This window comes from Chelonia mydas, chromosome 1 (genome assembly GCF_015237465.2).
Source record: "Chelonia mydas isolate rCheMyd1 chromosome 1, rCheMyd1.pri.v2, whole genome shotgun sequence".
Taxonomy (NCBI): domain Eukaryota; kingdom Metazoa; phylum Chordata; order Testudines; family Cheloniidae; genus Chelonia; species Chelonia mydas.
Genome location: NC_057849.1, coordinates 340,317,362 through 340,332,977, shown reverse-complemented (window position 1 = coordinate 340,332,977; position 15,616 = coordinate 340,317,362). Strand labels below are relative to the sequence as shown.

Genomic DNA, 15,616 nt, shown 5'->3' with positions numbered 1-15,616 from the left:
TCAACGGTGGGCTAATGCATACTGACACCTAGTCAGCATGCACTATTGTTCTGAACAACAAGGAACTCAAAAGTGAGGACTCCATAGTTCTGACCCTAATTTTGCTACTCAGTCTGTACACTCCTTGGACTACTCACTCTGTGCTTCAGCTTGCCCAACTATAAAATAAGAATAAAATACTGATCTTTAAATGCTTTGAGATCCTCAGATGAAAGAAATGAGGGTCCAAACTTCTAAGAGGTGCTGAGCCGCTGCAGATGCCATTAACTGTTCAGCAGCTCTTAACAGTTCATTCTTAAAAATCAAAACCCCAGATGCACAACACCAGCAAAGTTGACCTTGATATGAACTGCTAGGGCCTGCACTAGCACAGATAACTGAGAGGGACTGGATGCTATTTTCCATGCTGATCAGTCCCCTTAAGGCTCTTCAGGATTTTCACAGCACATAAAAATTCCCTTACCAGTTCTGCTGATAAACTGAACTGAGGCCACAGCTTCTACAAACACTCCAAACAACTACACAACTACCTGCAGCGACAGGGACCTGATATAACACTTGATGTATTTAAGAGTCCATGACCAATGGCACCTTCAACAAAATGATAACTGTGCTAGAAATTATTAGCAAAACAAACATCATTATGGTATTTGCCTGCTGATAAGATGCTCTATGGCCTTTCTACCTCAGGTGTTCTGAACCCAGCAAACACAGGAATAGCTATTGGTAAGAAAGATCAACAGCTTAGGTTAGATTCCTTCCTCAGACGCATACGACAAGAAGGATATAACCCACTGAGTTTTAATTTTTGGCTGCCACTGTTTTTCCCGTGTATTTTGTACTTGTGTGCTTTGAACCAGTTAGCAAGGTAGCTCCAAAATTCCCCCTGCTGCCTCTCTTCCATTCCAGCTACATACACACAGAGTTTAATCATGTCAATCATCATTTGTCTTTTGCCATGCAGAGCCCAATACACTCCGCACTGTACAGCTGTCGCTGATGACAGCTAGAGAAACATGAAAAACAACAGACTGTAAACTCTTCGGGGCAGGGACTGTCTCCACATGTACATATCATGCCTAGCACAACGAAGGCATGCTCTAGGCTGGCGGCGTAAGGCATTACCATAATACAAATAAAAAACAGACAGGCAATGGTACTGTCCAGAATTGTTTCAACTAAAAAACAAAAGAATGGAATGCGAAGATGATGACCCACCTTTAAGGTTCTATATTCTCTTTTAAGTCCCATCTAGACTGCAAATACCACCATTTTTGTCGCAGTTACAGCTTGGTAATCCAGATCCCCCAATACAGTTCAAACTTGCAGTTATGATGGAACTGAACTGTTTTAACCATCTTCTTAAATTATGCCAACCTTTAAACTTCAGATAGCTCTGAGCTGAACTATAGCCTGTCTATCCAGCAAGACCAAATGATGTGTAAGAACTTCCCCAAAATGGTGATCTGACTACCACAAATGGTATAACAATGTATGTATTTCACAATAACTTTCTCCTCTGAATGGAAAAGTTATGTCCTCTATGTCCAAATCTCACCCAGTACAATGAGAACAAAAAGCACATGGCAGTTGACAAACATGCTGGCCTAGCAACAGTTGCCCCAACGCCACCAACACTTTGCATCCCAAGGGATTCCATTTCCAAAGCACTCTAAAAGCAAAATGAAATATAGGTTATACATAGAAATCACTTCATTGACCACTGACATGCAGTCACCTCTGAGGTGAAATGCAGCAGCTTTTTGACAATGCACAGCAAAATACTACCTACCTAAGGCTATCAGTAAAGAGGAATAACCAATCCAACTGAAACTGCAGGAGAAATGTAAGAAGGAAAGTGTAACATTAGAATCTGACCAAGATACATTAGTTAACAACCCTGCATTTGCAGCTGCAGCAGCAGCAGATACATAGGAATTCAAATGCCCATAAGTGGTCAGGACCCATGTTTTATGTTTCATACAAAAGATAGAACCCTCCAGAAACATTACACCCCATCACCACCACGCTGGGACATGGGTTCTGTACTAACTCAGAGGAAGGAATACTATGTTTTCCATTTTTTTAAATGACTGTGAAGTGATGTAACTTCTCTTGCAAACAATGTGAGGTGTCCAGCTTAAACAAAAGCAAAGAAAACTAGGGCCTGATTCTTCTTCCATTGACTTCACTGGGATTAGACCCTCAAGAATTAATGCTTCCATCCCTAACCTTCTTGCAGCAGGGTCTCTTCCAATAGTGGGTGATAATGCATGCCATATGCACTGCAATATTTCAGACCAAATGGCGCCACTTAACGACCAAGCGTCAGCCTGATCGTTGTGGATTTTAAGACAACTGAAATTAAAATCCTATTTCAAAAAGTTGGCATGAAATGAACTTCAAGTTTTTCTTTTATGTGTTACTTTGAACATCTTTTCAGCAGATTTTTTCCCTAGTATTCCACCCTCTCCCTGCTGCTGCTGAAAAAGTCATCCCCATGGATAAGGCTGTTGAGAAGAGCAACTCGCGGTGTTCAGAGGAGCATGGTGTTGCAAGTCAGCCTTCCACTAACCTGACTGAACAATTCAATTATATTTTAAGGGATAAATGGAAATGCAGATCTGGCTGTGATCCAGGGATCAGGCAGATAAATGGGCTAGCTGAAAGGGAACAACTGCACTTTATAATGGAAAGAGAGGCGGGGAGATTTTTAACACAGAAAAAAAATTAACAGGGAACTTTCCCCTCTGGCTCAATAGTGATGATTTCTTACTAAATTCACCTAATCTATCCTCCCTGTCGACTCCCTGCACTGATTGCTCATCTCCTATTGCATCATAGTCAAGCTTTTCATACTCATACACAAAGGGATGCATAATCTTGTCTCCACCTACATCTATGACTTCTTTCTTGCTTGTTAAGTCCTGTGATTCCCCCTTCCTTTCTTCCCACTCCTAACATCCCACCCCTATGCCTGGAACAGTCTCCCTCATCATCTCACTTAAGCTCTCTTTCTTTTCTACTTCTAATGCTTCCTTAAAACCTAGTTCTTCTCTTCAGAAGTCTTCATACTCTCCCTTCTCTTGAACTGTTGTCCCATGACTTGTCTTATCTCAGGCTTGTCTACACTTAAAACAGCACACTTGTAGCATGTCAGTGTAGAAACTACTCATGCTGACAGGAGAACCCCTCCCATTGACATAGATAATCCACCTCCCCAACAGGCGGTAGCTAGGTCAACGGAAGAATTCTTCTGTTTTTCACATGCCAGAGCAACGTAGTTATTCCGACCTAATTTTCTAAAGTAGGCCAGGCCTCATTTAGGCTCCAATCCCTTGGAGGATGAGGGCCATGGGTAGAGAACTCTTCAGGGCAGGGAACATGCCTCATCAATGTTTGTATAGCACTATCACATCAATAAACAGAGCTATATAAAATAAACCATCAAAGTAACAGCATAATTATATATGAAAAACCACTATCACCACAACCTCTCAGCCATAGCAGATCTGGAAGAGGGAATGTATGTGGGATGGGTTAATATTGTTTTCTCACCCCCTCTTTTCTAAAGGCTAAATAGGAAACTAGCCAGGTCCTGAGATGACATGGTGGTTATATTGGAGGGTTGCAATTAGGACAATCCCAGTAGGCCTGAAAGCACCGAGGAAGATACCTAAACTGAAAGGAAGCAGTGGCAGCTCCTCTCACAGCTTTAAGCATGTAACTCCTGTCAGGAATTCCCACTCTCGGATTTCGATCGTTCTGCTCCATCTGATTTCTGGGATGTAATGGGTGGCGTTGGTGCAGTCAATAATTAAATCCCACAGCCATTTGGTATGGAAAAATCTGATAATTTATGACGAGAAAGGTGAGGGTTGTACGTACTGTAGTTTAGATGCAGCACGGTAGAGCTTGTTAGAATTATTACTATTACAAAATTTTAAAAACAGGATTTTTTAGATTTGATATTAGAACTGTGTGGGTGTAATAACAAAATGAAACCCCACCCTTTGAGCTTCCCCAATTCCCTACAATAGGACAGTGCTTTACTTGCCTTATCTTTCTAAACTTCTTTGCACAGCCACTAACCACATGTCCATAAACTTGTTTCTCACAGCATATAAATACATGTGGCAGGTTTCTACAGCTGACAATTTTAGCCTCTAAGATGAAGAGAAGTAAACTGAATACCCTGTAATGTGCTTAGACCATGATATCACACCTCAAAGATAGACATTTTCACCTCTATCTTATTTTTACAAACTGTCAGACCATAGTGAAGGTCAAGTGTCAGTTTAGGTGTCTGTCTACCTAATTTAGGGTTTTCCAGAGAGCCATCAACAGAGCATCCAAGCCTTGCTATATGGATATATTCTGTAACATCAGCTAAGCTAGATATAGCATAACCATCCAAAAGAACACTCTACATAAGAGTTTACTCTCAAGTTGTTGTAGGGTTAACTTCTGGCTGGAGGAGGGATGTAAGTCACTGGGGAGGGAACTGGAACTACAAATCACCTGATACCTCAGCTGTAAATATCTAGAGTCTGTTAAAATCACCCCAATATTCTTGTGAATAGGATTTCAGGGTACAATTCTGCCTCTGCCCATCGCTGCTATCTGGACAACAATGACTTCAACGGAGATCCCATAATCAACTTTCATTAGGGCAATATGCATGCTGTAAGAGACTGGATCAGATTATATAGAACCAATCTGGTCTTTCTTATACGTATTACTATGAAGATTTTTCAGAAGATTTTACCTAATGTCCCACTCTCCCCTGCTGCTGAAAAAGAGTCATCCCTTATGGATAAAGCTGTCAGGAAGAGAAATTTACAGTTGTTCAATGTTCAGAGGAAAGATGCTACATATATATATATACACACACATTTTTTATATGTGTGTGTGTGTGTATATATATATTGTTGCATACACACCCCATCTCTCATGAACAACAAACTAATGGCAACAGCTCAGCGTTCCAAATCTACCTTTTAAAACAACATGTAACCCACATTAACACATTGTGGTTCTTTGTCCCCCCTCTAGTGGTTGGATCAGGTGAAGAGACTTGTGTGCCTGTAACTGCCTCATCGGCAAAAGAACAGTCCTTTAGTTCAAGCAGTAGAGGCTCATGCTTTCAGATGCAGAGTTCAGTCCCTGCAGATGACCCAGCCAGGGCACATGTGCATGTGCCAGTGTGAAAATAAATTTCAGGTAAGGAAACAAACATCAGTTTCAATCTTCCAAAAGCATCATTTAGAGTGAGATCTTTTTTCTTTTAAGTCATTGTTTTATGTGTGTCCTTTTAAACTCACAACTGTAGTATGTGCGGTTAGAAAGGGAAAAAAGAAAATATAGAAGTGTTTGCCTTCCTACCTAGAGCAAATAAATAGAGAATATGAGCTGGCCAAGTTTACAGAGTCTTAGGCCACGTCTACACTTACAAGTACCGATACAGCCGTGCTGCTGTAAGAGCGCTCATGTAGCCGCATCATGCCGATGGGAAAGAGCTCTCCAGTCGACATCATAAAACCACCTTCACGAGCAGCAGTAGCTATGTCAGTAGGAGAGCATCAACATAGCGCTGTGCACATAGGGGCTTATGCCGCCTAAATTTATGCCGCTTGGGGGGGGTGTTTTCACACTCCTGAGCGACAAGTTTTGCCGACGTAAGCGCTAGTGTAGACATGGCCTTAGACTATGGCCTACATATGGTTTGTTAGAGAGGAGCTAACAACAGTTCTGAGCCATCCAGGCAGGGTCTGCAGATACTTGGCAAAGCAATCAACCAAACTAATGAGCTATCAAACTTCCCACCTTGAAGTTCTCCACTCCTGCTGTAGAGCTCCCTTCTCTGCTCACGCAAATAGGCACTCATGCTTATAGCATGGGAGGACGACTCAAACCTGCAATAAAAAGCATGCAGTCAGTCACACAACTCATGGTGCCTTTTCTGTAGCCATAAAGATTGAGATACTGTGTTAGATTAAATGAGAAATTATTTGTTACTTAATTCCATTAGCTCTGACAGCTAGGCGCTTTCCAAACAGAGAAGACCCAGCAAACAGGTGGATTCCACAAAACCAAACCCACACACTAAGCACACACCTCAGCTCTTAACAGGGAAGCGCTGCAGCCAGTGATTAAAACTCAATACTCCCTGGAAAACTAGGAGTAACAAACTATTCAATTATTTATTATTGTGTTGCTTCAGCAGCAGCCAAGAGGTGCCCAGGAGCTAACTATGGAAATCTCCATTTCAAGTCTTTCCTCAAAGCAGCCCTCACTAGATAGAGCTTGGGGGACAGGAAGTGAAAGAGCCTTCCAGCCTCCCACCAGACGCAGAGACACCCACCCAGGCTCCAGGCCCGGAAGACGTCTCTGATGGGGCACGACAGTAGCAAGCTTTATCAGCCTCCTAGCATTATCATTCACTCAGCTCTGAGACCTGGAGACTGGATTTTTCCTCTCAGTTGCTGAATTGTCATTTGTTGTTGGGCCCCCTACAGCACATCCCTCTCCTACCGCTATCCAAATTTATGCTCCCCCTGCCTTACTTGACTTCGCACCACCCCTCCTCTCTATCCTTTCCCCTCTGCTCCCTGCCTCCAGTTTCCACTTCGCACTCTTACTCATGCAATTCTTTCCTTTCCTCCACTTCAATCGCAAGTGATTCCAAGATAAAAGTCTCTAAAACTATGCTTTTATAATATAAATAAAACAATTATATAGCCAAATGTGTTAAAAACCCCAAAACATGAGCTTAACATGTTGTGGACCCATTGCCACCTTGCTTGTACACCCATCCCTTTCCCACACACCATGGGTATCATTTTTGATTGTTCAGATTGCCAGCTCTTCACAGTATGGACACTGTGTATGGAGCCATGACTGACTGGGGCCTATTACAGTATACATTATAATTTGAATTAATGTAGGGCCTTTCATCTGAAGATCTCAAAGTTCTTTACAAGCATTCATCAGGTAAGCTACGCAACAGCCCTGTTATATGGGCATTACACTCACTTCAGAGATGGGGAAATTTTGAGGCACAGAACAATTAAATGACTTGTCCAAATGACACCAAGTCAGTCTCAGAATCTCAGGAACAGAACCCAGAAGTTCTGATTTCTACTGGTGTAGCTAGATCACATTCCCTCTACCCAGTTATCTACAAAATTAGCTTCCAAGGAGCTATACGAACTGCTCACACATCATACAGCTCTATCCATCTATGAGAGCAAGGCTCCATCGCCTGTTCAAGTGATTTCCAAAGTGGGGACTCTAAACGCGGAGATTTTTATGACAAGTGGATGGCTTCTCTAAATTGGAAGCAGGGGATGGAAATACAAGGAAGAGAGCCTCTCTGTCTGGAGAGAAAAAAACTGAAGATGGAATAGACGACAAGAATATGACTTTATCAAACAGGTGCATCCCTCGGCGGAAAGAAAAATTCCATTTCAACAGAGAGATTTCCATAGACACGTAGTGACAGCTGACAGAAGACAGATAACAGAATGAGAGATCCTGATAAGCGTCACTGTCACTAAGGTGCTAGCAGTGACTTAGTGACAGGAGCCTGAGTGGTAAAAGATGGCTATTCTTATGAAGTTAGGCACCATCACGTTAACCAATTACCCTTAACTTCATTTTCAACTGATAGAAAGGAGTACACAGGCTTAGAGTACTGTGGGTGAAACAGAGCAGATTAATTCATCCTCCTCTCTCCTCAGACTGAGAGGGGCTGAGAATGCTGCAGAATTTGCGTGCTAAGTAATGGAGAAAGGAGAGCAGTCCTGTGGCGCTCTGAAGCACATCTGCAAGTCATCTTAGAAATGGAATTAAATCCAAAGGGGAGTTCTGGCAGAGTAGACAGGAGTAGACAGAGAATCTGGGGAGAGAAATGTTGGGGATGTGGATCTAAAGCCACCTATTGGATCAGTCGTGGCTGGGCCAGATGTTCGTCCAACTCTTTGGAAAAAGTCAAAGCCTTTAATACCAGGGGATTATGTTTAGTGATCTGTAGGCTCTCTGGGGCTGGGATCATCTTTTCAGTGTGTGTGTGTGTGACTGTGCCTTGCACACGGAGCCCTGATTTCTCACTGGCCCTTTAGGCCCTACCAGAACACAGACAATAAAAACTGGGTCTGCTATAGTTAAGGTTTGGAGAAAAGAAAAAAAAAAGAATAAGGAGGCCACTGACTGGTTCTTAATGATTAAAGAAAGCAGGAGAAGCTTTAGGGAGGGCTGGAAAGAGGCCCAGCACCCAATACCTCCCTTCCCCCCAGACAGCTGCTTCAGCAGTGCAGGAGAGTGTTAATGCAGGACCTATCTTCTCCTAGCCCATCCCACTGACGAAGTTAGGGCAAGCCATCCAGGGATGCCAAGTTCCTGCATTCTTCCCATTTCCACATGCTGAGCCAACCTAGCCAGGAGGACCCCACCTCCAACTCCAAAGGGACAGGCCTATGCTCACATTAATTTCCTTCCAGTTTCCTCAGAGCAACAGATTGACTGGATTTGTTAAATTTGGACTTCACATTTTCCTTCTCTGCTCCCTGCTGTTCCTCCTCTCTCCCTGAAGTTCCTCCTCATTATTATTATGTATCTGTACTACAACAGAGCCCAAAGGCCTGAGCTGAGATTGGGTCCCCTTTATGTTAAGCCCCATACATAATGAAAGACAATCCGGGCTTAGTCTAAATAGACAAGGCAGACGAAGTGGGGGGAGGGGAGAGAGAAAGGAAGTATTAAGATCCCCATTTTACAGCTGGGGAAATGAGGCCCAGAGAAGTTAGAGACTAGTGCAGGAAACCGGTGGCAGAGAAGGGAATCAAACACAAGTCCCCTCCTGACTCAGTGCCTTAACGACAAGGCCTTAACTTCTCCTATCTGCATTACTCCCCAGAGCCTACCAACCTCCCTCTCCCTGGCAGTCAAATTGCTTCCCCATATTTTCTTCCTCTCTCATGTCCAACTCCCACTCCCGCTCACTCTTATTCCTACATTCCCCTCCCATCTGCTTCATTCTACTCCACACTTTCAACTCTAATTTCACTCCAAATTTTTCCTTTAAAATGTGATATGATTAAACGCCTAGTCTTTACACAACGATCTTGTTTGTCCTGTTCTCCTTTTCCCTATGCAGCCCTTCAATTCCTGCTCTCGCTTGTGTGCTTTTCGTCTTTACTTCGACCGTAAGCACATCAGGGCAGGCATGATGTCTTACAGTGAAGAAGAAACAGTGTACGGCTCTCGGATGACAGAGAAACTCCAGCTTTGGTAGTTCATTTCCATCCGAAGTGTCTGAAAACGTTATTAGTGCACAATACTTGATGCTCCAGAGACAACCTCAATGCCAGGTACTATTCTGGCATCATAACAACACTTACTTGAACAGAGGGTTTTTAGGCCTTTGAGGTTTCTTCTTTGCAAAGAAAGCAGCAAATTCTCTGCCAGAGCTGGCATAGCTAAGCTGGGCTGATGGTTCTGAAGCAGTCCGAGTGTTCTTCATATCCAGGTATTCTGTCAGCAGCATCTGAGAGCAGGGAGAAGAGGAATGCAATATTTGAAATAGAACAGCGATGCAAGTTTATTCACAAATCCTAAGTGTCTTAACAGGACACTCCTAAACTAAAAAATGACAATTGGTAAAATTTTCAAAAGTGCCTAAGTGACTTGCGAGCCTAAGTCCAATTGATTTTCAATGAAGCTTAGCTCCTAAATCACTCGCCTAATTTAAGACCACCATAAAAGTACTGTCTACATTCCAGAAATTTTGCAAAATTTTGCAGATGCGATCAGCACTGGTACAACTCCACTGATGTTAACAACATTGAGAACTTTATTGTAGCTTGGCAGCTGGTGTTTAAAGACCTATCAATACCTACCATTAAGGTTCCATATCACGGTGCTTAAAACACTAGCTGCAGCCTGTCTAGACAAGGCCTCCCAATATTGCTGACACCTCTGAAGCTGAACTTGTTCAGCAATGATGGAGGAGGGGTTACAAAATGTCACAGTGTAGACAAGTCTTTAAGATAATTAAAAATGAAGGAATTAGACACTTTATTCCCCTTCTGTTTATTATTTCCAATGTTTGGTTCTACTGGACCAGCTCAGTGCCGCTGTGTTTGAATTTTCTGTACCACATAGATATCCACACTACTTCCCCCCAAAACACAAAATACCAGTTCTACTGAAATACGGTGCATGATTAAATTATTTATTTTCAGATTGGTTTTTGTAAGACATGTTTCTTCTTTCTTTTTTTTTTTTTAACTGAAATTTAGGGCATAAACTACATCATCGTATCCCTTTAAATATATGTACCACACATCTGGAATATTTAAATGGATATATTTAACAGGAGAGATTAAAAAGTGCTGTTAATTCAAACAGTTGAATCACCACCTGAATTCTAGCTGATTACAGGGAGGGAGGCCTTATGGTCTAGTGGACTGAGCACAAGTGTACATACTTAGATACTACAGTGATGGACACAAATACAAGAGGAGAGTGTAGACACAAGCCTGTCTAGTAGCAAAGAACCTCTGAATTTTCAACCTGACTATGCCACTTATTTGCTGTGAAGCCTCAGGCTTTCCCAGCAGAGCCTGTAAAGTACTTGAATTAGAGAAAAAGGAAGGATGGTCCAGCGGTTGGTACGTTTCTCTGGGAGTTGGGAACCATGGATTGTTGCATACAGCTTAAAATGAGGGTCTTATTTTTGAAAAAATATGGCATGGCTGTCTCTCAGTGATTACCAGACCAAATGTACTTTCTATTTAAATAAGAATATGGATTTCTCTTCCCTTGCTACCAGCCCTCCATGCTCAATTTAGGATCTCTCAATCGAGCCAAGTTTTCTTCTAGCCCATCATCAATGACGGAAGTTCTAAAGGGCAAATAACACCATCGGTAAAATCTGTGCAACCCCAACACCTTCAGTGGAGCAGCAAAGAACTAATTGATTGGCCCAGGAACTACTAATTCTGTTCATTATGCAGAAACAGGATTACAATCCAGCTCATTCACTTCTAGCTGTGTTGGCTCTGGAGAGATAAAGGAAGCTAATGCAGTTTAAGAAAAACAAAACAAACTTACTTTTGTCAAGAAATTAAACGCCCTGAATATACTTGAGAAGCTTTAAGCATCTTGGAGCTATTGATAACACATTCCATTCTATTATGAGCCAGCCAAACCCAATCAAAGTGTTGAGCGTAATGAGAGGAATACATCAGGACTGTGCTGTCTATTTTTAAACAAATTACTAAGAAATAGTATCTAGGAAATAATATCTAGGCAAACGATATCATGCCACTAATTAGGAACAATTGAGAATTGCTCTAAAAAGATACAACACAATTAAATAAAGGTAACTTGATTTCAATTCCTAAAATATCTCAATTAAAACTTCATCTGAGAGAAGGTTTTAAAATAGAAGCATGATTCTTGCCATATAAAAACTAATTACTACACTAAGGTTATTGTGGGGGTTTTTTCCCCAGTAATGTACCAGTGCTGCTCTGTATTCTCTGGTTAGGTGTTTGCTTTGTTTACTTGAATCCATAACCTTAAAAATAACAAAATGTCATTTAAAATCTTTTCCAGGAAAAAAGCTTAGCAATTTTCCTCATTTCATGGACAGAACGTACTCATAATGGGCCCCATGATTTTGAAACTATCCTAAATCTAGAGCTAACATGAGTAGGATATCTGAAGTGAATAATGCAGTATTTTACTCAAGGATTACAAGATGTCAGTAAAGAGTTAAACTAGAACCACAAAGAACTGGTCTTGCTACAAGATCATCATCAAACAAACACCAAAATGTATGGTAATATGGTTATACAGTCATAAGAGGGGTTTGAAGACAACCACAAACCAAAAGGGGAAATAACATGGGTGGTTGTGATGTCACCAGAACCTAGAGATAGATAAGATAAGATGAAGGGCTGGCTCTCACTGTGTATGGATATTGAAAAACAGATAAATTATACCAATATGCACATAGGAGAAACCACACTGGATCAGACCACTGCTCCATGTGATCCAGTGTCCTGACTCCAGCAGTGAGACCAAGTTCTTAAGAGAAAAAACACTATCTTTCAATACAACCGACCAACTGTAAAACACAGCACAATGAGGGAAAGTACTTCCTGCCCCCTGCAGGGGATCAGCTGAAGCCCTTTTAATTTTTAACAAAACAGATCTTATTTACATGTATGAAAACATCTTTAAAAAAAAAAAAAAAAAAACTTACTCAGTTATTTGCCTCAATAACATCCTGCTGTATTAGTTCCATAGGCCAATTGTACCCTACATACTTCTCAGCTTGTCTTCATCCACCTCAACATTTTCTGCATCTCTTCCACCCCAACATCTCCAACAGTTCTGCACCCTCTGCAATCCTCACAATGCAAGACCTTAATAAACTCCATATTTCAGTGTCAAAAATTATTAGCCTGGCATGTACTTATAAAAACCACAGTCAGTTTAAACTTTAAAATCAATAAAACCACATTGTTCTGCCTACCAAAGTGAACAGGAGTTTCACCACAGGACAAAGTAAGGATTTCAGGATTTGTTCCTATAACATTTGATTCACAGTTGCTAAACCATCAATCAAAAAACTCAATATAATACAAGAATGTTTATATGGTGTCTGGGAGCGTCCAGACAAGAGAACCACAGCAGCAGAACCCTTTGAAGCACTTTGGGCTACAAGGCAGGCAAGCGACACAAACCCTCACTGGTCTGGTTAGACCAGAATATGACAGGAAAGTTCCACTGCACTGGATGCAGCTATACTGATTTACATTACCTGATGATCTGGCCCATTACCTGATGATCTGGTTTTTAAGGAAATGGTTAATGGTGGTAAAATGGAAGCACAAGTGGTGGAATTCTCCTCTTCACACCCCTGTGAAGATCTCCAGCACCACACTACTTGGAGTTGGCATTAGGAACAAGATTTACTCTCAACTTATTATTGCCTTTCAACATGATGGATGGCACCAGTCCATTTAGGTTATTTATTATTGCCGCCAGTACTTACATGTTGCTAACTTTACTTTGGGCAGAATCTTTCCTACTAGATATCTGAAAATGTTTTGGAGAGTTAAATTTTAATTCCAGAATTAATGAGAGAGAACAAGAAGCTGAGGCTACAAGCAAAGAGAAAGCAAGTTTTATGTTGACATTTGCAATCAGCAAAGGTCAGTCGAGAGCACTTTCTAGATGCCAGTTTACAGATGGAGCCCTGGCACCCACAGCTGCAAAACTGCATCAAAGTGCAGAGAGTTGGCTGGTGAAAGCAAAGCAAAGGGAGCAGATTAGAGAGGACACACTGTCTGTGAAGACTGCTGAAGCAAGTCCATGGAAGGTTTTAACAAGGAAGGCAATGGCAAAACAGATCCTCAAGTGAATGGGGTATTTTAGTATAATATGTGGGCCCGTCTCTGTAAATGCAGGAAGATGGGCAGCAGCATTATTCACAAACTGAAAAGCTGGGACTTTGTGAGGCCCTCAAAAGAAGGGGTAGCCAAGTTAAGGTGAGGTGATATGAAAGCCTGTATGATAATTTTGGTGAGAGATGTTTTGAGCCAATAGTACATACAGCCATGGGCTAATTAACTGTATCAAACCTATACTATCTGCATTTCAGTAATCAAAAACCACTGTCACCCACAAATCCTGTAAAGTGTCAAAAGACAACTCTTTGACTGTGTTTTAAAACCCGGCTTTCTACACAAACCATACTGGATGAAAAATTCAACAGAACAGAGGCTAAATACACAAAGGACTGAGACTTAAACAGAAATAGATAGGACAAGGCAAACACAGTAAGTCCAAGAGAGAATAAACACAGTCTATACGGTTTCAGAGTAACAGCCATGTTAGTCTGTATTCACAAAAAGAAAAGAAGTACTTGTGGCACCTTAGAGACTAACCAATTTATTTGAGCATAAGCTTTTGTGAGCTACAGCTCACTTCATCGGATGCATACTGTGGAAAATACAGAAGATATTTTTATACACACAGACCATGAAAAAATGGGTGTTTATCACTACAAAAGGTTTTCTCTCCCCCCACCCCACTCTCCTGCTGGTAATAGCTTATCTAAAGTGATCGCTCTCCTTACAATGTGTATGATAATCAAGGTGAGCCATTTCCAGCACAAATCCAGGTTTTCTTCTCCCCCCCCCCGACCCCAAACCCAAAGCTATTACCAACAGGAGAGTGGGTTGGCGGGGGGGGGGGGGGGGGGAGAAAACCTGGATTTGTGCTGGAAATGGCCCACCTTGATTATCATACACATTGTAAGGAGAGTGATCACTTTAGATAAGCTATTACCAGCAGGAGAGTGGGGTGGGGGGAGAGAAAACCTTTTGTAGTGATAAACACCCATTTTTTCATGGTCTGTGTGTATAAAAACATCTTCTGTATTTTCCACAGTATGCATCCGATGAAGTGAGCTGTAGCTCACAAAAGCTTATGCTCAAATAAATTGGTCAGTCTCTAAGGTGCCACAAGTACTCCTTTTCTTTTTACAGTCTATAAGGTGCAGTGAAGACTGTTTAGTGCGATACAACCTGTTCCATATAATCCTGATGCGCCGCATGAAATTAACTACAACAAGACAGTAAAAAAACCTCAATTTTCTCAGTGCACTATCCAGGTCTATTATCATACAAGGACTAAAGTTTTTTAAATAAAAAACAAAACCATTTAAGTAACAGAACGCCTGCCAACTCTACTGCATTCATTATCAATTCCAGTTGTTCAATTAGCACAGCCATTAGCATAGACCTGTGAAAGTTTCCATATCTCAGTGGGGGGGGGAGGAAGGAATTAACCCCAAAAGCATTTTAAACTCAACTCTTTAAAGGCAGTTTTATTAGGCACTGAATCATACACCTTCTTAGCCAGCTCTGGAAGGTTTAAAACTGGAATTCTTTTATTTCAAAAGTCTGATGTGGTTGTGAGTTCTTTCTGCAGCTGCCAAGAACAATTGCATGGACCTTTTCGTACACACAACACACAGAACCATATTTGGTTTTACTGTACTTTGTGAAGGGATGTACTATGTATCTGAGAATATTTTACAAAGTAACGAGGTCCCATATTTATTAGCAGAGCAAAAGGAGAAGTCTTTAGACCAGTGATACTAAGACCACAGTGGTTCGAGAGCCAAATTAGAGATCAACATTACCCAAAATAACCACACCAGTGTGAATTCATTGTTTCATACATATGGTGGCCAAAGCATGAAGGGGCATACAAATGTTTAGCATATCTGGCACGTAAATACATTGCAATGCCGGCTACAAAAGTGTCATGCAAATGTCTGTTCCCACTTTCTGGTAACACTGTAAATAAGAAGAGGGCAGCATTATCTCCTGTAAATGTGAACAAACTTGTTTGTCTTAGCGACTGGCTGACCAAGAAGAAGGACTGAGTGGACTTGCAGGCTCTAAAATTTTATATTGTTTTATTTTTGAGTCCAGTTATGTAACAAAAAAAAAAAATCTACATTTTTAAGTTGCACTTTCACTACCAAGAGATTGCACTACAGTACCTGAATGAGGTGAATTGTAAAATA

General features: G+C 41.4%; 1 protein-coding gene across 5 annotated transcripts in view; it reads right to left on the bottom strand.

The window, feature by feature from the left end:
• Positions 1-15,616, bottom strand: part of EXOC4 (exocyst complex component 4) — a 578,416-nt gene that overhangs the window by 422,814 nt on the left and 139,986 nt on the right. For all 5 annotated transcript variants that reach the window (XM_007055935.4, XM_043520885.1, XM_043520887.1 and 2 more), the window contains exons 8-9: positions 9,402-9,547; positions 5,827-5,915 (exon numbers count right to left, since the gene is read on the bottom strand). In XM_007055935.4, coding sequence (XP_007055997.1) covers positions 5,827-5,915; positions 9,402-9,547 — 235 coding nt within the window. The remainder of the gene's footprint in view (positions 1-5,826; positions 5,916-9,401; positions 9,548-15,616) is intronic.